The 22,389-nt window shown below is 62.6% G+C and overlaps 1 protein-coding gene across 6 annotated transcripts; it reads left to right on the top strand.

The window, feature by feature from the left end:
- The first annotated feature begins 692 nt into the window (after positions 1 to 692).
- HNF1B (HNF1 homeobox B) lies at positions 693 to 22,389 on the top strand. 6 transcript variants are annotated; one of them, XM_083806787.1, is made up of 9 exons: positions 707 to 1,233; positions 5,761 to 5,960; positions 7,218 to 7,482; positions 7,891 to 8,132; positions 14,584 to 14,747; positions 17,426 to 17,558; positions 17,649 to 17,840; positions 18,469 to 18,587; positions 20,464 to 22,389. In XM_083806787.1, exons 1-9 carry the CDS (start codon positions 896 to 898, stop codon positions 20,482 to 20,484), a joined length of 1,674 nt encoding a protein of 557 aa, XP_083662913.1. In that variant the 5' UTR covers positions 707 to 895; the 3' UTR covers positions 20,485 to 22,389. The 6 variants fall into 6 exon arrangements, with proteins under 6 accessions (XP_083662916.1, XP_083662915.1, XP_083662917.1 ...); XM_083806788.1 differs by having other exon boundaries at positions 710 to 1,233; positions 7,296 to 7,482; XM_083806792.1 differs by lacking the exon at positions 707 to 1,233 and adding an exon at positions 4,084 to 4,310.

Consider the following 22,389-nt stretch of genomic DNA (forward strand, 5'->3'; position numbering starts at 1 on the left):
AGTGTGTTGACGGTGTAAGGAAAAGCACTTTGAGCTCAGGTCCCGGAGTTTGGGTTTCTCCCTCTGCCCACTTCCAGCCCTGCCCCCTGCCCCCCCCCCCCCCGCGGCTCTCAGAGCTCCGTGGGGGCTTCGTGTCCCCGAGCACCCCGTCCCCGCACCGCCCCGTCTGCTAACCCACCGCGGGTCCCCCCAAAAAGCCCCCGTCTGAAGGGCAGCGTGTCTGCACCCAGCCCGTCCCGCCGGCCGGCGGGACCCCGACGGGACCCCCGCGGCGGAGAGCCCTGGGGTCCCGCAGCCCGGGGGGGCTCCCTCGGGGGGGCCCGGGGGTGGCCGCTGAGCCCCGGGAGACGGCGGAGGGGGCCCGGGGCCGCCGTCGGGGCGTTGCGGAGCGCGTCCGAGGCTGCCGGGGCCGCCCCGACGGCGGGCACGGGGCTCGGCGCCCCGACGGGGCAGGGCTCCGGCCCTCCCGCTGCCGGCCGCGCCGTCGGGGCTCCCCGGGCCCGCTCCGCCGCCCTCCCCGCGGCCGCCCCGGCCTGGCCGCGCCGCTCCTCCGGGGCCTCCGTCGGCTTCGGGCAAAGTCCGCCCCAGCGCGGCCGATAAGGGCCGGGCCGGGCCGAGCCGAGCCGGGCGGGCGGGGGCCGGGCCGCGACGGGCGGGCGGGGACGCGGGGTCCGGGCGGCGGCCGCCCCCGCGGCTGCCGGAGGAGAGGCCTCCCGGCGCTGATTTGCATAAGCTATATTGCCTAATGGAGGCCGGCATGGCTTGGTAGAGGGCGGCCGGGGCGGAGCGGAGCGCGGCGGAGCGGCAGGTGCCGGGGGCAGCCGGGCCGGGCCGGGCCGGGCCGGGCCGGGCCGGGCCGGGCCGAGCGCGGGGAGAGCGGCGGGCGCCCGGGACCATGGTGTCCCAGCTGAGCGCCCTGCAGCGGGAGCTCCTGGGCGCCCTGCTCAGCTCCGGGGCCACCAAGGAGGGGCTGATCCGCGCCCTGGAGGACATGGTGCCCGCCGCCGGCTTCGGCGTCAAGCTGGAGAGCCTGCCGCTGTCCCCCGGCGGGCCGCCCGACGGCAAGGCCGCCTACCCGCCGCTCGCCAACGGGCACGGCAAGGGCAAGCTGTCCGGCGACGAGGGCTCGGAGGACGGCGACGACTTCGACACGCCGCAGATCCTCCGCGAGCTGCAGGCGCTCAACACCGAGGAGGCCGTGGAGCAGCGGGCGGAGGTGGACAGGATGATCAGGTACCGCCGGGGGGGCGGGCGGGGCGGGGGCACGGCGGGGACATCGCGGGGGCACGGCGGGGGCATCGCGGGGGCACGGCGGGGACACCTCGGGGACACCTCGGGGACACCCCGGGGATGCCGTCGGGTGGTCGCGGCCGCCCCGAGCGGCGGGGCCGGGGGTGCCGGGCTCGCCCCCGCCGCCGGCTCCGTCCTCCGTCCGCGCCGGGAGATGAAACATAAACTGCAGCACGTGGAGCCCGGGGCGTTATTAATTTATTTCTATAAATCATCAACAGAAAGATACACAAAGGGCCGCGATTAGGGCGAGCGGAGAGGCGGGTTATTCATTGCCCGAGTTGTAAACCAGGCGGGGAGGGGGAAGGAGGAAACCCCCAAACGCGGCCGCTCCGCTTCCGACCCGGCCCGGCCCGGGGATGCGGCTCCGAGCCGAGCCCAGCGGAGCCGAGCTAAGCCGTGCCGAGCCGTGCCGAGCCGAGCTAAGCCGTGCCGAGCCGAGCCGAGCCGAGCCGAGCCGTGCCGTCGGGGCGCGGCGGAGCAGCCCCGGGCCCGTGGGGGCGCGGGCAGAGAGCGGGCCGGAGGGGATCAGCGGGGCCGCGCCGCTCGGGGCTGCCCCCTCTGCGCACCCGGGGCCGGTGGAACCGCGCTGGGAACCCCGCGGGGCCGTCCCCGGGTCACCCCCCCCCCCCCGTCCCCAGGGGTCCCGACGGGCCGCGCTGAGCCTGTCCCTCCGGAGGGCTGTGCCGCTGCGTGCCCCCCGCCAGCCCGCGGCCCCCAACGGCCCCGGTGTCCCGGGAGGGACCGGGACGGAGCCGGCACCGCGGTGGGTGCCGTGGGTGCCGTGCTCAGCCCCACGCGTGCCTCGGCGCGAGTCTGGGCGGCCCCGAGGCTTTTGGGGACGGGGCTGAGTGGTGGCACCCGTGCCAGGCCAGGGCTCGGCCGGGCCCCACAGGGTGCTGAGGGGCACGGCATTGCATGCCTGTTCAGCGGGGCACCCACCCACCCGGGCACCCACCCACCCCTCCTGCGTGCCACTGGGTGCTCTGCCTGTCCCCGATTCCCCTCCGCCTGCCGCTGTGCCCGGCCCCGGGGTGCCCGGGTGGCACCGGGGGCGCAGGGAGGGCTCTGCCCCGCGTCGCTGCTCTCCCACAGGTGTTCCTGTGCAAAGTTTGCCTTTGGTGCAAACAAGAGCAGGCACATGTCCCTGAGGAGCCTTTTGCAAAGAGCTTGTGTTTGCTCTAAGAGAGCCCTTTGTACTTGGAGAGGCAGCCAAGGTAGAGGCGTCGGGAGCCATCGGTTTCAGCCCCGCACTGGGGCGAAACCCCGCTCCGCTGCCACCCCACAGCCCCAGCCTCCTGGCCCTGGGTTCGGCTCAGTCACGGGCTGTTCCCATGCCCCTGGGGGTGCTCGGCCCCAGGGATCATTTTGGGGACAGCAGCGTGCCCCGGGCTTGGCTGCCCACCTGCACCACGCTCACTTGGGCGTCCCTACGGCCCGTTCAGGGGGCCCAAACGTCCTCAGCTCTGTGCTGGGGCAGCGTGGCACCGAGGGCAGCGCCAACTCCGGCTCCTTGCAGAGCCCGGAGAGTGGTGCTGGTGGTGCGGAGCCCGGCTCCGGGGCGAGACGCCCCGCGGCTCCCTCCCGGCCAGGCTCCAGCGGCCCCGCTGGGTGCACAGGGCAAGCGATCGATCGCTGCAGCACCTGCATCCCGTGGGGACGGTGCTGCAGGGGAGCCGGGGGAGCCCCCCGGGTGGGGAGACAAAAACCTTCTCCGAAACGTGCCCGGGGCAGAGGGGAAGGGGCGGCCGTGGAGCCCTCGGCCTCCGAGCTCTGCTCCGCGCTGTGTGCACAGGGAGATGCAGATTAGATAGATCACTGATGTAGGGAGCCGGGTTTATAATCCATGTGTATAAATTCTTGGCATATTTCTCCGAGGATGTTGAGTGTATTTACCTGTTTTCAAGGCTGACAAAGAGGGTGAGCGGGTGGGGGGTCCTGGGGAGAGGGACGGGCACGAGGCTGGGCTGGGAAGTGCCTGCTCTGGGTCGGCGTTCGCAGCCGGGCTTCGTCGCGGTTAATTCTGGGCAGGAAAAAAAAAAGCCTCTCCTCGATGCCAGGGGCAGTGCGGGGTGGAGAAGGGCTGCGGAGCGAGGGCTACGAACTGCTCCTCCGGTATTACCAAGGGCTTCTGGGTTGTTGTTTTTCCTGCATGTAAAGCCCTGATGAAGATTAGGCAGTTAATGAGTTTTTCATTTTGGTGACAGAACCAAAAAAAAAAAAAAAGGGCTTGTGTTGAATCAAAATGTTTTCCTCTCCGCCTTTTTAGGTTAACCGAAAAAAAAAAAAAAGGAAAAGAGGCAAACAAACACTCAAACGTTTCATTTTGGGTCAAGTCCAAACATTTTGTTTAACATGAAACAAAATGTTTGGGTTTGGTTTCAGGTTGTTTAACCCTTTTGAATACGGTCAAATAGATTTGTAAAGAAAAGCGTTGCTCAGAAATTAAGAGCTGAATAATTGTTTTGAAAGCGTAAGTGTGAAACGCACCAGAAATACCAAAGGGAAGCCTTTCATGGAGTTGCAAAATGAAAGGAAATTTGCGGACTTTTTTCTAATGCTCACATAATTTTCTTCAGCCAAAACGTTGCCAAATTTTATTTCAATTCAGAAGTCACGCCTGTAACCCAAAGTCTCTCTCTTTCCCTTTTGGTAGTGCACTCTGTCGCGCTGGCTCGGGATTTAGCTCTGTAAAAGCGATGCCCTTGGTTCAGCTGTGGGCCAGCCTGCTATGTGGAAGGGTGACCAGCTCTGTCCCATTAACTTATTAGTAACCAGCAATTAGTAGGATCAGGTAGGCATTGTGAGCTGCTGGGGAGAGAAGCCTGTGTACAGCCCCTCGGCTTGTGCCCTGCTTCACCCCCTGCCGGGAGCGGGGCCGAGCGCCCGCAGGAGACCCGCGGCGAGAGGAGCTCTCCTTGTGTCCCGCTGGCTCCTGCGTGTCCTGGGGTAGCCCGAAGGGCCTGGCGGCCCCAAAACACCGTGCTGCCCTGTCTCCATGCCGCTTTGGCGATGTCTCGGTGGGTAATTTAATGTGGGAAGGGGCCGGGGGCTGTGTCGTGCAGACCCCCGTGCCCGCCTGGGTAACGCCCGTGCCGGGGCAGCCTGCTGAGGGCAGTGCCGCCAGGCGCTGAGCCGTTTGCAGCGTCGCCTCGGGTTTACGCTCGCTGCAAAACCTGCAGCCAAGCTGCTGCCCACCGCTGCTGCATGGCCGAGGTGCTGGGCGGAGGCTGCGGAGCCGATGGCCCCGTCTGTGTTGTGCCCGGCTCTGGGGACGGCAGCGGGGTTTGCGCGGTGCTTAACGTGGTCAGGGCCTTGGGCTGGTGGGACAAGCGTGTGCCTGTGTGCGCGTACAGCTCTGCGGGTCCGCAGTGCAGCCGGGGCCGTACGGAGGACACTGTATGCAGGAAGGAGAAGGGTCTCCAAGTCCACCTCCACGTGAAAAATTCACCGGTGGCACCAGGACAAGAGGTGCCGCAGCCCGAGCCCGCTGCGCTCAGCGGGTCGGTGGGCTTTGGGCACGGGGACGTCCTCCAAAACAGTCCGTGCCCCCCCTGCCCCAGGGCCAGGGAGCCGACGAAGTGCCCCTCCATCCAGCGGGCTGCTTGCAGTTGGGTGCTTTTGCTTTGGGTCCAAACAGCTTTGTTTTCGTGCTGCATTCAGGACAAAAAGTAAGAAATCTACTCGTTGGGTTTTTTCCCCTTGACAAGTTGAAGGATCCAAAATAACTAATGAATTGGAAAAGCATTTGGACGGTTATTCCAAGTACAGCATTAGAATATCTCATTATTTGAGTGCACGACTGTGACCAGGTTTAGGTTCCACGCCGATTTTTCAGTCTTAGAGCACTTCCTTTTAGCCCAGCGTCCTCGAGTACCGCAGAACAAACCCAGGGGTCCTAAACCCGGGGCTCTCGGTGCAGGTGTGTCGGCCCGTTTGTCTGCCATTGCGTTTTGCTTTCATTGGAGCTAAAAGAACGCGTACAGCATTTTTAATTTCGGCCATAATTTCGTTTGTTGCCTAAATTGGTGCCAGCTAGCACAAGGACACCAAAGTAACGCTTATTTAGGGAAGAGCCATTTTGCAACTGGATCCTGCCGGAGCCAAATTCAAGTGTTTGAAAATATTCGAGACTGACTTAAAGTTACTTGGTTAGGGTTTTCCATCCTGGGGGCCACCTGGGTTTGCTCGCTTGCTTTGGCTTTCTGCTCCTCAGCCTCAGCCCGGGGCGGGGGGATGGAGGCCAGCGGGTGCCGCGGCCGCACCCCAGCCTCTGCCTCCCCCGAAGGACACGGCCGTGGGATTTTGTGCCCTCCTGAAAGAGGCTTCAGTCCAGGGCAGGGGGAGGCGGCGCGAATATTTGTCTACCACCAGTAACAGTGGGTTCCCGATGGTAATAACAGGGTTCCATGGCGGGAAGAAGCAAATTCGGGGGAGGAAGATTAACCCTTTGTTTCCTCCACCCCGCAGCGAGGACCCGTGGCGGGCGGCGAAGATGATCAAGGGCTACATGCAGCAGCACAACATCCCGCAGCGGGAGGTGGTGGACGTCACCGGCCTCAACCAGTCGCACCTCTCGCAGCACCTCAACAAGGGCACCCCCATGAAGACGCAGAAGAGGGCCGCCCTCTACACGTGGTACGTCCGCAAGCAGCGGGAGATCCTGCGGCGTAAGTACCCGGCGGGGACAGGGCTGGGGCGAGCGCCGCGGGGCGGGGGGGCTCCCCAGTGCCGGGTGAGGGCAGCCCCGGGCTCCCCCCTCGCCAGGTGCTCCCCAACACGTTTTCGTGAGATAAATCAATTTCGGCTGCAGTGGGTGGGAGCCCCCCTCGGTCGCAGTGACGCTGCGCGAGCTGCCCCGAGCCGCTCAGAACATCTCGGTCTCTGTAGGTCTGTGTTCCTCAGAGCCGGGAAAGCGATCAACGACTGCACGCCATCAGATCCATTTCCCACCTCTGCCCCCTTTTTCCTCTCTCCGCTTCTTGAGCGTGCTCGTTTTCCGCGACTGCTTGTCGAAAAAGTAAAGAGAGAGGAAAGAAAAATCCCGTAAATCATTTGTACCTGCAGCGCGGTCTCGGGCAGTCGGAGTTATTTACAACACAGCCCGCTTTGACCGAGCACCCAGAGCAGGGCTCCTTAAATCCCCGGGGCCCGGCTCATGCAGAGAGCGGTGGCAGTGGGGCCAGCGATGCGCTGAGCCCTGCCTGGCGTGACGGAGCCCCTCCGCCAGCCCCGCTCGCCCAAAAGGATGCAAAATGCAGCAAGAAAAAGCGCAGGAAAGGGTTCAGCACCAAGCGCTGCCGCTTTGAAAGCGCACCTGGAGATGTGAAAGCAAACAGAGCCCGCTCCGGTCTGGGGCTCTGTTGTCACAAGGGGAAAAGCCATTACAAAAAGAGGGAGAATTCCCCCGCAAACCTGAGAATAATAAAAACCTTCCATTAATCTCCCTTTACTGCCACGGTGACAAGTGCCCGGCTGGACGCGGGGAAGGTCACCCCTGGCGCACAACTCGGGGGCGCGGGGCTGAGCCCCCAGCTCTCCGAGCCTGGGGTAGGGCGAGCACAGGAGGAGGGGGCTCTGCGGTGGCCAAGAGCTCATTTTGGGGGGCTTTGGTGTGCCCTGCCTGGCTCCTGGCTTGCAAAATTCCTCCCGGAACAAGCGCAGGCCGGCAGAGCCCCGCTATGAATATGCATGCCCTGCGCATGCCTCCCCATTAAACACCCGTCCGGGTCGGTCATAACCCCCCTGCCCCTGCCTGCGTGTGCAATTGGTGCTGGGGTGCCCCGAGCCGGCACCGAAAAACGCCGGGGCCGGGGGCCGGGGGCAGCAGGGGGGGTCCGGGGGGGGTCCGGGGGCTGCCGCTGCGCGTGACGGTGACTCTGAGCGGCGGCTACAGGCCGGGTCACGTCTGCTCCTTTCTCTTTCAGAGTTCAACCAGACAGTCCAGGGTTGTGGAAATAGGACAGACAAAAGCAGTCAGGATCAGCTGCTGTTTCTCTTTCCAGAGTTCAATCAGCAGAACCAAGGGGCTGGCCAGCTCGACGATGCCTGCTCCGAAACCCCCAGCAAGAAGATGCGCCGCAATCGCTTCAAGTGGGGGCCGGCCTCCCAGCAAATCTTGTACCAAGCCTACGACCGCCAAAAGAACCCCAGCAAGGAGGAGCGAGAGGCGCTGGTGGAGGAGTGCAACAGGTAACGGCCGCCCCGCGCCGCCCGCCGCTCCCTCTGCCGCCCTGCAGCCTCTCCTCCAAAAACCACGCGTGGTGCCGGGCTCACGGCTCGCAAACCCACAGCAGCCCCGGCTGCCTGCTCGTGGCACGGCGTCGCTGAGCCACCGGCCCTGGTTTCGCCTTGCTTTGCCCCCCTGGGCAGCGTGCGGACCTGAGCAAGCTCCCTGCTGTGGTCGGGGATGCCGCGGGGATGCTGCAAGGTTGGAGGGAGGTGGGGTGGCTTTTGTGGCATGGATGCAGTCGGGAAGAGCGGGCGGGCATTGAGGAAGGGCTCAAACACCCCCAAATCTGCCCATCTACCCGAGGCCCCCTGCGTGTCGGGGGCTCCCCAGCGGCACCCTTGTTCCAACGTGTCCCCTTGCATGCGCAGGGCCGAGTGTCTGCAGCGAGGGGTGTCTCCCTCCAAGGCGCACGGGCTCGGCTCCAACCTGGTGACGGAGGTGCGCGTCTACAACTGGTTCGCCAACCGGCGGAAGGAGGAGGCTTTCCGCCAGAAGCTGGCCATGGACGCCTACAGCTCGGGCCAGCCCCCGCACAGCATGAACCTGCTGCTGTCCCACGGCTCCCCCCACCACAACCAGCCCAGCGCCTCGCCCCCCAGCAAGATGCCAGGTAAGCCCCGTGCCCAGGGCAGCGCGGTGGCCGCCCCGCTTGGGTGGTGGCGCTGAGCAGCCGCTGTACTGGCCCCCGTTTCTGCTGGAGAAAGGGGTGCTGGACCCCTGGGGCCGTGCACGGCCAAGGCGGCAATGGCCTCGGAGGGAGGATGGTCCATGCTGCCCACGTTGGCCAAGGGGCAGCGACGTAGCTGAGCTCTTGGTGCAGTTTTCCTGTTGGCAAACCGGCCACAGACACATCAGCTGTGCGGCCGTGGGGTGGGACCCCGCTCGGCACCAGGGTACAGGGACGTCCCGGTCCCCCCGAAGCCTTGATGGGTGTGGAGAGGAGCGACCGCTGTCCCTGCAGCCCGATGGCCGGGCGAGCCACGTGGCGAGGGCTGGATTTCCGTGCCGCCGAGGACAGATGGGTGTTTGCTTGGCTGGCTGGATTTGACGGCGTCCCTGCGCGGGCTGGGCTGGGCTGGGCAGGGGCGGGGATGCGGGCTGCTGCCGCCTGACGTGGAGGGCAGGGGGACATGGTGCCGGGGGAGGAAAGCTGCCGGGGGGCACAGGGCTCGCCCTGGGGGCCACCCTAACGGCACGAGTGGCTGCGGGCAGGGGGCTGCACTGAGCCCTGCGGCCGGGCTCCCCTCTGCCCCTGGCGTGCGCGGCCGGGGGGATTGAAGCAGGAGATAACGCCGTGGGCAGAGCCGCGAGGGTAATCAGGGAGGGCCCGGCGGCGGCCGCAGCGTGGGGCAAGAGGCATTGTTGGGAGAACAATCCCCATTGTGCCGCTACCTGCAATCTGCACTCCAAAGCCGCCAGCCCCGGCAAACAAGAGCGGGCGCTTTGTGGCGGGCGGCGAGGGGTCAGCGCGGGGCCGCGGGGCTGCGGGCGATGCGCCCCAAACGCCCTGGGCCCCGTCTCGGGGTGGCACCCGCACAGCCCGGCTGGGGAGCCGAAAACCGGCCCCTTCTCGGAGCTGTCCCTGCCTGGCTCGCTGCAAGCCCCCAGCCTCATCTCCGAGCGGAATTAAATGAAGCGGTGTCCGGAGAGTCCCGTAGGCACGGGGAGAGGGTGCTGAGAGCTGGGGATGGCGCTGTCCTGGGCGCTGTGGGACCCCTGGGCAGGCTCCACGTGTGGGGACACCCTCGGGGCGCAGAGCATCCCGCACCCCACCCGCCCCGCTGGCGGCAGCGGCCGCAGCCCGGCTCCCGGCGCAGCTCTCCCCGCGGGGCGGCCCGCGGTGACCACGGGGTGACCCTGCCCCAGGAATGCCCTGCACAATGGCGGGACCGGGCGGACGTTTGCCCTCCTGTCACCGGCTGATTGCTTACAAGGTGCCCTACAAGCACATTGTCAGCAAAATCAGCTGTTTTCTGTGTCGGCCGCCGGGCTTTACAATACCGCACCAGCATGCAGCCCCGCGTTGTCATGGCGTTGTCCCCCCCGTGCATGCTTAATTGACAATTAAGCCGGGGCTTTGAACGAACCCCGCTGCCTTTGATGTGCCCCCGTCCTGCCAGCGCGCATGCAGGCACCCCGCGAGAGCCTTTGTTTTCTTCTATTAGGGGACAGCAATTATTGTAACCGCGGGCATTTATCTCGGGGCTGCGGGGCCGTTAAGCCCAAACCTTTATTTTCCCATCCGAGCTTCGGCCAGCAGGAGCCGGCCGCGGCTATAGGGCCGATGACAGCCCATTCGGAGGGGCTTTTGAGCCGGGCAGGAGTGATGGCCGCGGAGGGGTCAGGAGGGCTCGGCCGCGGGGATTTGCTGGCGGGCAGCGCTGGTGCGCATCGGCCTCGCCGAGGAGGAGGAGGTGGGCACGGCGAGGGCCGCGCAGGGGTTTTGTGGGCTGCTTTTGGAGCGACGGGCTGGGATGGAGCTCAACCGCCGCCTGCGTTGGGGTCCACCAGACCCGGTGGCATTTTGGGCCCTACAAGCTGCGCGGCAGGCTTGTGGCCCCCAAAACACCAGCGGCTCCTCCAAGAGGTGCTGACCCCATCTGTGGCTGCGCGTGCTGGGATTTGAACTGCCCTTGCACCGTGTGTGGCGCTGTCTGGAGCCCTCAATGCCTCCTTAACAGCTTAATGACAGCGCTGGGGACGCTGCCCGCGTCCTGCCCCTCTGCGTCCTTCCCTGCCGGGGAAGGGAACGGTGGGGCTGGCTGCGAGGGGCAGCTCAGAGCCGCTCGCAGAGCGGGGCGCCGGCATCGCCTGGTGGGCACGCTGCGGGTGGTGCCCTGCCAAAGGGGGGGATGACGGCCAGGGGCAGGGGGAAGAGCTGGAAAAGTCGGGCATCCTCCCAACCTCTTCCCGGGGACCCCGAGCCAAGTCTCAGGGCAGAGTTTTGAACTATTTGGAGGTAAATACTTAAAGCCTACCTCGGAGGCTTCTCAGACTCTGGACTTTTCCCTTCCTATAGGGTATTATCAGTGATCTCGGTTCCCTGTTTGCCTTGAAGGTCACTCAGGGCTTTATCTCGCTGCCTCGGTGCCATGCCATAGACTCTGGCTTATGCCATTTTTATCTTCAAGAGCCCCAAAGACAATCAGCGCATTGACGAGATTAGGTGACGCGCTGCCCCCCCTGCGTCCCCACTGCATACAAAGGGCCCCGGGGCGCCCCGCAAAGCCCCGGCCCCGCAGCATCTCCCCCGCCCGCCCCATCCGTCTGGCCGTGCCCACGCAGCAGACACCAGCACAGTCCTTCATATGCGTGTATATAACAAATAACGTATATATCTGAATGTACGTGGTATATATTTTAGATATCTCTACAGATACATGTACAAGTATAAAAATAACTCAGCTCCACGCCCTGAGGTTCTCGGTAAACTGCGAGGGCAATTGGGGTGATTTTAATTTTTTTTTTTTTTTTTTTCCTTAAAGAAAAGCCTGTCCATAAAACCCTGGTCCAGAGGTACATCAGTTTATATCTGGATCTTTCAAGTTGTTCTTTGATAGCCGTGGGGTACGTGCTGGTTCTGGCTGTGGACCCGGTGCCAGCCGTTGTAATTCTTTACTGTTGCGCTCATTGTGCGGCTCTGTGGGTACGGTGTGCTGTTAGGAGCTTTTCCCGGTTTTATGGGGGGTAATTAGGGCTTTATGACAGCAGCAAAATGGGAGGGTCCAGTCCCAATAAACAGGTTTATAATGGATATAAACTATGCACCTCTGTAACTGAGCGAGATTAACACTTTAGGGACAATTTGAGTGGCAGCCCCAAAATCGGCGATTTGCGGGGTGTCGGCGAGGCTCCGGGCAGAAACACAGCCGGTGCGAGCAGCGAGCAGCCTCGGGATGCTCCTGGGGATGCTCCTGGGGACGTGCCTTGGGATGCGCCGGTTTGGGGACGGGCTCTGGCACCCCGCAGAGCCGGGGGTGCCGGCTGCGGGGCTGAAACACAGGGTTAAGGCTACGGGAGCCAGACCCCGCGGTTTGTCTGGAAACATGGGAAAGCAGTAAAACGTTTCACGGGCTGTGCAGCTCGGGGGCCAAACAATAGCCGGGTCCCATAAACAGACTTTTATATTATGGCTGTAGCTCCAGTTGGAGGAAAAAAAAAAAGTCTTTAAGGGCGCAGGCTCCACAGGCAGGCCCATTAACAGTGATTCACGGGCAGGCTCCTCTCCGGGGCGGCTGCGCAGAGCTGGACGGGGAGAGGCTGAGGAGGAATAAATCTCGTGCTGGGGCCGCTTCAAGCACAGGAGAGCGGCGGGACAACAATCGTGCTCGGCTCCGTGCAGCCGCCTGGCCCGCCGGGCCATAAACCCTGAGCTCGGGTGGGACATGGAGCCCCCCAGGAGGGAGCCGTGCGTACCGGGGGGGGGCAGCAAATGGGGCCAGCGAGGTGTCAGGGGACACGTCCTGCGCTCAGACCCACAGGACGGCCACACCGTCTCCCCACGGCCGTGGTTGAAGCGGGGCTGGGCAGGAGCTCGCTGGGGAGGCAGGAGGAGCGGCACCTCCATCGCCCGGAACGCTGTTGGAACTGACCAGCGTGAGCCTCCCGATGCCAGCCGCCCCGTCTGCCGAAATCCAGCCCGACGGCGAGGGCATACAAACAACAGTAATATCCGTCCTGCTCTAGGAATGGAAAAAAAGAAAATAAAAAAAATAGTTGGTGGCTTCCCCAAGGCCGCAGTTAGCCGCAGCACACGGGAAAACCCTTACCCTGCCCAAGCCTCGGCCGCCAGACTGCCTGGACGCCTCAGCGGTGGTTATCGCTTCTCAAACAGTAACAGTCTCGTCCTCAGGATTGCAGGGAAAAGCTTGAAAATCGGCTCTTAACATCGCCTGCTTCTTAAAGACAGCTTCCTAATTCTGGGTGTCTTGGCTGAATTGGGTACAGCGTGATTTGGGGTTTTAAAATTTTGTCCTTACTCAAAGCCTCACAGAATCCAAAAGGGGGGAGGATCGCCCTGGCAGTTAGCAGACCTCGGCATCCCTCCCTTGTGGTGTTACTGCTTGAAACCTTACAGAGCGTCACCCTCAAGGGTAACGTCTCACCCAGTCCTGCGTTTCTCAAACGCACCTCGGGTTTCTTTCGTAGCCAATTCAATCACTATTCCATCGGCACGGAAACTATAATTTAATCTCCAGCCGGAGCCGCCTGTGCTCCTCGTCTATCTTTAAGACCATTGTGAGCAGAAAGGGCTTTATTTTATCTCCCCTCCCATTGTTTGAGTAGCGCTGCAGGATCTCAGGCCGGCAGCGGCTGAAGCACACTTTGCACGAGGCCGGGGCCGCGGGGAAGAATGTGGTGACAGTGCCCCGGTTGAGTAATGTTTACCCTGCTCATGGCTGGGACGTCCACTCGTACCAGCAAATATCCACCTGCCAGAGGACATTCTTGTATTATCAGGGATAAAGGGGTTTGCTGGGAAATGATCAGGAACCAGACATCGCGGGGAGATTCCTATCTGCGGGCCGTGTTTAACCAGCTGATGTTGAAAAATTTGGAGGCAATTAAAGAGTGACTTTTCTGTGCTTTCGGCGATGGCAGCAGGTAGCCTGCCGTGCTTTATCCGCTGCTTTTGGGGCCTCGTGCGCAAAGCGGCCAGACCCGAGTTATCGGTTATTTCAGATGTTTCTTCTTCCTTGACTTGAAGGTTTTAGAGCAGCCCTTGGAGCATCCCCACAGACCTGCCGCCCGCCAGCCCACGCTGAGCCTTGGCCGGGGGATGCCAGCACCACCTCTGAAGCTCCAGGTCCTCAGGGCTTCGGCCACTGCGCCAGCAGGGCTCCTGGCACCTGGCGGAAAGAGCCCCAAAACCCCAGGACAAAGACCCGCTCCCTGGGCACGTGGAGCTGCTCGGTTTGGGGACAGGTCCTCAAGGTGCCCACGCGGTGGCCGGGGTCACCGGTGATGTCTGGCTCTGGCTTGGGCAGATGATGCTTGCAGAGGTTGCTGCTGGTGATTTTCATTCCCAGGAGAGATTTGGGCCCTCGGGCCAGCTACCGCTTCGATCTCTGGGGAGTTCAGTGAACCCGGCTGCGAGCCCGGTGCTGGGCTCCTCGTAATAAATGGCTTCTCACCGGAGTTGTCAGGGCACCCGTGTAAAAGACGCTTTTGTTTCCCGTGGGTTTTCCTTGGTTAATTATTTGTGATCTGTAGATGCCTTTCCATGACACACGGCTGATCATATGGTTATCAGCTCAGGGCTTTTTAGCCAAATTAAATATATTTGTATTGAAGACCTGTGCTCAAGCCAGATTTCACTCCTTGGCGGTGTCAGGCTGCGCTCTGGTTTGGAGGTTTGCATTTCTTGTCCCTCTGTCCTCCTGCGGCGCTCGGTTAATCATGCACTTGTCAAGAGCGAGTCGAGAGGGAAATGGGATGCGGGAGAGGCTGAGAAAAAAGCGAGGGCCGTCGTCGTTCGGAGCCGGGAGGGCTTTGGGACAGCGGGGCCCCGAGGATCCAGGCGGGCTGCTCGGAGGAAGAACCCCGGGATGCAGAGCGGCTCCCGCAGCTCAGGGCTCCCAGCTGGTGTCCGAGAGCCCGGGGACCCGGCGGAGGTTGCACGCGGGTGTGCACTGTGCAAGGAAAGCACGAGGGGCACAGACGGGTGCGGAAGGGTGCCTGTTGTTGGCTGGGTGGGTCTGATGGGGGCAGCCCCTTTCTGCCCCACAGGCATCAGGGACAGTCGGGTTGCTCGGGGAGCTGCGGCACTGTTTGGGCGCTTGGTATCCCTCAGCTTTGTTTTCTCCGGGCAATTTCAGGAGATGGGGCTGGGGAGAGGCTGGAAAGCAGCAGGGGAGGAGGGGGCACGTCGCCTGCTGCCCTCCTCCTGCTCATCGTTCAGGGGGCTCACACGTTTGTGTGCAAAGCGGCTGCGTCCTCGTGCTGCGTGCCCCAGGAGGGCCGGGGGGTTCCTCACTTCTTGGGGGGCGGCACGGCCCGGGGGGGGGGTGCCCTCACCGGGGTGCCCGCGGGCGATGCCAACGCCTGGCGCTGTTTTGCAGGGGTGCGGTACAGCCAGGCGGCGAGCGGCGAGGCGGCGTCCTCCGGGGCCATCAGCCACCACGGCAGCGGTGCCATGGTCACCACCAGCCAGGCGGTCCTGCAGCAGGTCTCCCCGGCCGGCTTGGACCCAGGCCACGGTTTGCTCTCTCCCGACGGTAAAATGGTGAGTACACCTGGCCTATTGTGGCGGCGGCGCTGATAAGATAAGAGGGCCCAGCGGGCAAAGCAAACACGCTTTCCCCGGGTTTCACACGCGGCCCGCGCCGAACAATGGGGCATTGTGGGGCCGGGGCCGTGGCGCGGGCGCGTGCCCGTCCCCAGCGCCCGCCTCGAGCGCGATGCGCGGCCCCGCGGGCGGCATGTTCCCCAAAAGCAGCCCGTAAACCTGACAGAGCCCGCTCCGCTCCTATCGATCGCGTGCCTCGCTGACTGACGGCGCGCTGGGTGGATCACTGTTTGCTTTCCCCTGCCGATGACATGGGCATTGATAAAATGCTCATTCATTACTTTTCCTTAAGCCCTCCCAGGTTCTCAGCTTTGCTGGGAAGCTCTTTCCTCCCCGGCCGTGCCGGGCTGGTGCCAGCCCCCGGTGCTGTGCGTGGCCGTGTGCTGGTGCCAGGCTGTGCGGGCAGCGGGGTGGTGGGGACGGGATGGGACGGGACACAAGGGATGGGACGGGAGCACGGCGCTCCCTCGCAGTGGGCTGCTGCAGCTTTGCGGTGCCTGGCTGCCCCGCGGCTCTTCCGGGAGGAGGTTTTCCTGCTGAAAGTGAAAGTCGCACATGGCCCTTGGCAGCGGGGCCAGCCCGCTCTGCCCCGGTTTTCACTTCCATTTTCGCAGGACTGTCCCTCCTGGGCTGTCGGCTGTGCGTCCCCACAAGTCTGCTGGCTGGGCGCTCCCTCCTGCAGCCTGGGCTCCTTCTCCTTGCAGCTCCCCGCACTGCCTTTCCCTCTGCTCGCCCCCACGAGGGGCTCCTTGCAGCCCCGCAGGCTCGGGGGCTGCGCTGGGCACACCGAGCGTCCTTCGCCAGGCAGAGGAAGCACTGCAGAGCGATCCCAAGCCCCGCAGCACGCTCCCTTGCCATGCGCCCTGAGCACACCCATGTCTCCCTCGGGGTGTGTTGAGCCTTGTAACCCTGAGCCTTGAAGTCATAAAATGAGTCACGACTGAAGGCAGCAGCAGGCACTGGCGGCGCGGGGCGGGGGGCGAGAGGACAAAGCCGTGCGAGGAGCTCGGTGGCGCAGAGCTCTCGGCGCACCCCAGCCAGCTCCTTTTGCAGGAGACCCTTTTTGGGGGGGGGACAGGAGCCCCCCAGGGAGGGGAGCTTCCCTCGCGTGGCAGAAGGCCGCTCAGAAGTGCAGTGGGTTATGCTGGGGGAAGCAGCCTGCTAAAGGCACACGCGGGCAGAGCTCTGCTGAATTATCCCCGCTGCGCAGCGCCGTCTGGGGCTGCTCCGGTTCCCCAGCAGCGTGCAGCCCTGCCAGCTTATCTCTGATCTTTAAGCAAGGCTAGCTAGTGCTTGCAAGTTATTTAATAAAAATATGCTGTAGGCTGTGGTTTCTAGTAAGTAAACATGCGCCTTTAATACCCCACATGAAACCAAAAGCTGCCAAGGAAATTGCTGCATCTGAAGGCAATCGTTTTTTAGGGAGGAGTGCTACGGAGGCTGCAGATAGCTGTGGTGTTACCCTCCTTTATGCTCCCATGTTGCTCCTGTAGTCCCAGAGAGCCCCCTGCAATGGTCCAGTGCTTGGCGGGTCTTTTCCAGTCCTGCCCTCTCCAGGTGACTTCTTTTGGGAGCAGCTCTTTTGCCCAATTCCCCTAGAAACGTGCCCAGGCTGCAGGTAAGCGGCGTGCGTTTGCTGCGAGCCGCCTGGCTCGTGCACCGCGGCGTGGTGTGACCTGGCCTTGAAGAAACTTGGAAAGTGGAAAGTACTGGATAAGGAAACATGAGTCACTCTCGTGCTCTGGAATTTATTGATGTATTCGTTTCAATTGCAATGAGGCTATCTCAAATTCAATGGGCAAAATAAACAAGGTGCTGGGCCCGGTGTCCAGGAGTGTCACACGAAGAGCCCGAAGGATGGCACCGAAACCTGGATCGAAGCTGCTCGGTGCAGGAGGTTCCAACAGAGGGGTTAGGAGAACTGCAGCAAATCAATTCAGCAACACCTAGGCGCTGCTGTACCCCTGTTTACACCAGGGACCAACGCAGACCTCCCAGCACGCTCCGAGGGTCTCCGCGTGTGTCTGACCGTCACACACCAACCCCAAATCCAGGGAGCCGGCTTTGGCCACCTCACCAGCACTGCCCATCTGCACGCTGTGCCTGCAGACCCTAAACCAGGATTTTTTTCCGTAAAAGTGATGACTAAGAAGATCACCCAGGTCTTTTTTATTTTTTTTTTTTAAGTCCCGAGTTTATATTTCCCACTTTCCTCTACAACCGTGACGGCTGGAAGTTAATGAGTGCTGAGAGTCCTCAGTTGTCCCCAGCTGCAGGAACTTGGACCTGGCGAGCAAAATGGCAAACGCCTGGGACGCGTCCTGTCCCCGGCGCTGTGCTCTGCTGGAGCGCTGGCAGCCGCTTCCAGGGGAGCTTTGCACCGTTGCTGCTTTGCTATTTATTAACGCGACGTTCAGGAGTCCCAGCCAGGGTCTGCAGCCCTGGGGCACCTCACTGAAAGGTGCCCAGTGTGGCCGCAGCCTGCTCGGCTCCTGGGGGCTTCTTCCGACGCCCCCGTCCCCGTTTTTGGAGTTGCTGTGTCCGGGTGGTGTCTGGGAGCTGAGAGCAGCCCTTGTCGTGTGCCTGATGTCTCCTTTTGCATTGCTCCTTGGCAGATCTCCGTGTCGGGCGGCGGGCTGCCCCCGGTGAGCACCCTGACCAACATCCACAGCCTGTCCCACCACAACGCGCAGCAGTCCCAGAACCTCATCATGACGCCGCTCTCGGGAGTCATGGCCATCGCACAGAGTAAGCATGCACCCGGGACCCCTCCGGACCCCTCCTGCGGTGCGCTGGGGACCCTGGCGCTGACCGTCCCCGCTCTCTCCCTCCTTCCAGGTCTGAACACCTCGCAGGCGCAGAGCGTCCCGGTCATCAACAGCGTGGCCGGCAGCTTGGCAGCCCTGCAGCCGGTCCAGTTCTCCCAGCAGCTGCACAGCCCGCACCAGCAGCCGCTCATGCAGCAGTCGCCCAGCCACATGGCCCAGCAGCCCTTCATGGCCACCGTCACCCAGCTGCCCAACTCGCACAGTAAGGGGACGCCGGGCGGCTGCCCCGGGGAGAGCCTGGAAGATGAACTCGATGGGAAATGGGCTTCTGCTCCCCTCCTGCGTGCCCCTGCCCGTGCTCGTGTGCTCTCTCCCCTGGGTGCCAGCCGGGGGGGGGGTGGCCGCGTCCTGCTCCGTCCCCTCCTGCCCCAGTGCCACCCGCTGTGCTGCATCACCCCCAATGCTCCCGGGCTGGCCGTGGTCCCCAGCAGCACTTTGTGCAAAGATTATTTTTCCTTCTGGGTTCTTATAGCCACAAATTGCTTCTCGCTCTGGTCTTACTGGAGGAGGTGGTCAGCAGAAGCAAAAGCCTCCCCTTCTGGCTCCTCTGTTGTCCTCGCCCTGCTCCAGCACCTGGCTCTGCTGAGCTCGGCCTTTTCACCCGTCCTTTGGTCCACCCTGCTTTCCCCGGGCGAGCTGGTACCTGAGAAAGAGGCCGTTTAGAGGCACACAGCAATTTCCTCCCACTTGTTTTATTGTGTCCCTGTCCCCACAGTATCCATCCCCACGCGGCACCCACGTGTGTAGCACAGGGTTTGCCTGCTTTGCTCCCCTTCCAAGGGTCTGGGTGACTTTTCTGTGACGGCCGCTTGTCCCCCTTCTCTCCGCAGTGTATGCACACAAGCAGGAGCCTCCCCAGTATTCCCACACCTCCCGCTTCCCCTCGGCGATGGTGGTGACGGACACCAGCAGCATCAGCACGCTCACCAACATGTCTTCCAGTAAGCAGGTAATGGCCGGGGCTGGTGGCAGGGCAGGGCTGGCGTAATTCGGGGTGTTTGCTCCGTGGGTCCCGCCTGCACTGCGTGTCCCGGCTGAGGACGAGCCCTTCGGTGCTCGACACCCAGCCCCAGAGCTCCAGTGGGCTGCGAAAAACCCGTTGCAGATGGCAAGCGTGATGGGGACGTGGGTGACAAGTGGCCGTGATGGATTGCACTTGTCTGAGGCCACGCTCAGCTGCACGGGGCTGGGGCGTCCTCGGGGGGCTCGGCTCCGGCCCTTCATGGCTGGGGTGAGCTGGGATCGGTCGGAGCCGGGTGCACGGCAGCCCCAGCCCCAAACTTTATCTGCCCCGTGCCGGCACAGGACTTATCCCGGCTCAAATCAGGTGCGCGAGGCCTTACTCAGACAATGGCCCCTTTCTAACAGCCGGCTCTGGGGACTGTGGGAAATATGCGGCCCTTATTGATTGCTAGATAAATAAGAGAGAGCCTTGAACTTGTATGCAGATAAACTTTCTTACCGAGCTTTGACAGTGGAGAGGAAAAAAATGCCTGCAATGACCGCAGAGTAAATACAGCGTGGGATTGCTGCGGGACCTCCCTGCGGATCCTCGGCTCCGTTTGCTGCTCGGGGGGCAAGGAAGGGGCTGGGGCCACCGCGGGGGCTCAGGGTGCCCGGGGTGTCCCACGGGGGAAGGCAGAAGTGCCGCGGGTGATGAGCGCTCTGGCTGAGCTCGGTGCAGGATCCCGCTCTCCGTGGTGCGTGGGGCGAGCGCTGCCCTGCGCCCGCACGTGGCGGCGTGGGGGCGGCGAGGCGGGGCCGCGCTCCTCGGGAGCACCATTTCCTCCGCGCGGCCTTATCGGCCCATCTGGTGTGCGCTCAGCCCGAACTCCCCCTGATTAATCGTGCTCTCCTGCCACGGGCCGGCTTTGATGCCGGCTTGCCGAAACGAGCCCGCTGCACACAGGAAATGTCCTCGCATGGGAATAGCGCCTGGGCAGCCCCGCCGCGGGGCCGCTGCCCGGCCGGGCGCTGCGATCAGCCTACCTTGACGTGGCGCTGCCCGGGGCTCGCTCGTTTGCCTCCCTCCATCCTGCTTTCACCATTTAATTAAAGCAGGAGAAGGGCTTCTCCGTGCAGGAGCGGGGAGATGGGGCCGGGCCGTGCAGATGCTGCGGGGGACGGGTGCGAAACGTCCCCGGCGATGGCCAGAAGGCTGCACCCAGCCCGGGCAGGGCTTGGGGTTTTAGTGGTGGCCGTTTGTGCTGCGGCTCCCTGAGCAGTCCCCTCTGTGCAAGAGGGGCACGCAGCTCTCGGTTCCTCCGACAACGCTCGAGGCCGAGCCACCATTTTTATTACGTTAGCAAACACCTGATAGCCGCAGCCCGTCCCTAATGACATGTCACGGGAGGCTCCTGGCGTCTCCTTATCTCCACGTTACGATGTTTGCTGTTCGCTCCAGCCCGCAAGGTCACCCGCGGCTGCCGGCCCCCACCCCACCGGTGACCGGGGGACCCCAGGGACGGGGCAGGGGCTGCTGCGGTGGCACGGACGGAGGAGCAGGGGCTGCCAGGTCCTTCCGAGGTGACGGCGGTGCTGGGGACAGCAAAGCCCCGCTCCCACCCAAACGCTGCCTTACCAGCGTAAACTCCATAGAACAATTGCTGCAACAGGCCCCTTTTTTTTTCTGTTAAAGTATTATTTTGGGGGTGGCAATATCTGGCTCAATGTGTTTTCGCAGTGCTCTACCTTTGGGTGTGCCGTGGGGCTTGGGGGGGTTCAACAAGGTCGGGGGGCCCACAGGAGATGCCCTCGGGGAGCCCCGGCGCCGCGGCGGTGCTGCCCTCGCCCTCCAGTCACCGTGCTGCTCTCTCCCTCCCCAGTGTCCCCTGCAAGCCTGGTGATGCTCCACACCTCGCTGCCTTTGCACATAGCAACGGGAACTTTATTTTCCACAACATCCCGCGGGCGACCCGCGTGCCGAGCCGCAGCGAAGCCCAGCGCCGCAGCGAGGAGCCCACTTCCCCGACACGGAGCCGGAGGCTCAGCACCCTGCCGGGACCGGCCCGAGCCCGAACCGCGGGCGCCTGCCCAGGGACCGCGCCTCTCCTCCCCTCCGCGCAGTATTTCCGAGATGTGTCTTGAGGATTTTTTTATTATTTTTTTTTTCTTAAGTATTTGCCTTCCAAGAGGCCGTTGGCTCTCCCGAGGAAATAGGAACGAGCTGTCCTGAGAGGTGGCAGCAGGGGAAGACGGACCTTATTTAAGTTACACTCCTCTGCCCGACGGACTGAGAGGGACTTGGGTCTGTTACTTGGCGCTCGGAAGGAGGAATCGCAAGAGCTGTTGAACTGAGCCAGTTAAACTGTAAATATAGGTACAGTCTGCTCCATCCTCACCTGTCCCCACTCCTATACATAAAGATTTATATAAAAGAAGTAAATTTTGTCCAATGGATGTAAACTACTGTAATTAAGTGCAATTCCCCCATCTGTATATATTGTTCCTGAATCCCCTCTCTCTCTCCCTTTTATTTTTTTTTTGGTAAAGGTCAGAGCTGAGTATGCTGTTGGTTTTGTATTTCCCTTCTTCCTTTAAATGAGCCAGCCCACGAGGAAAGCCCTGTGCCTATGCGAGGACTCCGGTCCGGCAGCACTGGTCCCTGCCCTGCGGAGGGACGGGCACACACACGTGTGTCCCCCCCCCAGCACGGTGCTGTGCCGAGCAGAGCCCCGGCAGCTGGCTGCTGACGGCCAGGGCCTGGGCAACCCCGAGAGCTTGGGGGCTGCCTGTGTTGGGGGGCGCAGAGGTGGGCTGCTGGGGGGTGGAGAAGCGCTCAGCAGCCCCAGCCACGCAAACACGCTGCCGGAAAGCTCAGAGCACTGGCAGCTTCCAGGGGAGCCCGTAGCTCTTGTGCTGTGCAAGGGGATGTGGCTGCAGGAGGTGCTGGTGGGGTCATCCTCAGACGGGGTTTGGAAACCCTCTGCCTTTCCTCCTCTCCGTGGGACGCAGCTAGTGCCCAGTCGCTGCCTCGTCTCCTGCCCGGAAACCAGCCAGTAGAGGTGCCTTATTTTTCTGCTGCTGCTGACGAGCCTGGCTGGCTCCCCCCTCAGCAATAACCACGGTGCTCTCACCGTGGCAGCGTCGCCTCCGAGAGGTGCTGCAGAAGCAGGCTGGAAGAGCCCTGAATTCCCGCAGACCCAAATTCCTCCCTGCTCGCTCCGGGATGAGGGCACGGGATGTTTCCCTGCACCCCAGCAGCCTCAGACCACCAGTCCCAGAGCTGCCTCTCCCCTGCCTGCGGCGGCTCCCAGAGGACAGGCTTCGAAGCACGATCTCCAGCTTGTGGATCAGCCCAACTCCACGGCGAGGGCACGTCCCAGCTCCGCAGCCGCTGGTGTGGTTTAGGTGCCCAGCTTTGCAGAACCGTGGAAGCTGCACGCGGCGGCGTCTCACTTCCCGTGGGACAGAAGCTCCTCCGTGCACACACCCCTTCGGAAATGGATCTAATGCTCCCAAGTTGTTCATTTTTTAAACTTTGCCATGTGTGCCAACTGCTGAGGGTGCTTTAGAGAGGTGAAGGGCAGTGGACGTGCCTGTGGATGACCACTGCTCAGAAAAACACTGGACGCTTTATTTGGGGCACGAAAGGCTTTTACTGTGTGTCTGTACAATGTCTGGCACGGTGGGACCCTTGCTGGGACTGATGGGAGCTGCCCTACGGTGAATAAGTCATCACGAATTGGAGACCAATATTCAGAATGACGTCTAATTTAATGTATACCATAATTAAACACCATTTCTTCCTA

The sequence above is a fragment of the Anser anser genome (genome assembly GCF_964211835.1).
Source record: "Anser anser genome assembly, chromosome: 20".
Classification (NCBI taxonomy): Eukaryota; Metazoa; Chordata; class Aves; order Anseriformes; family Anatidae; genus Anser; species Anser anser.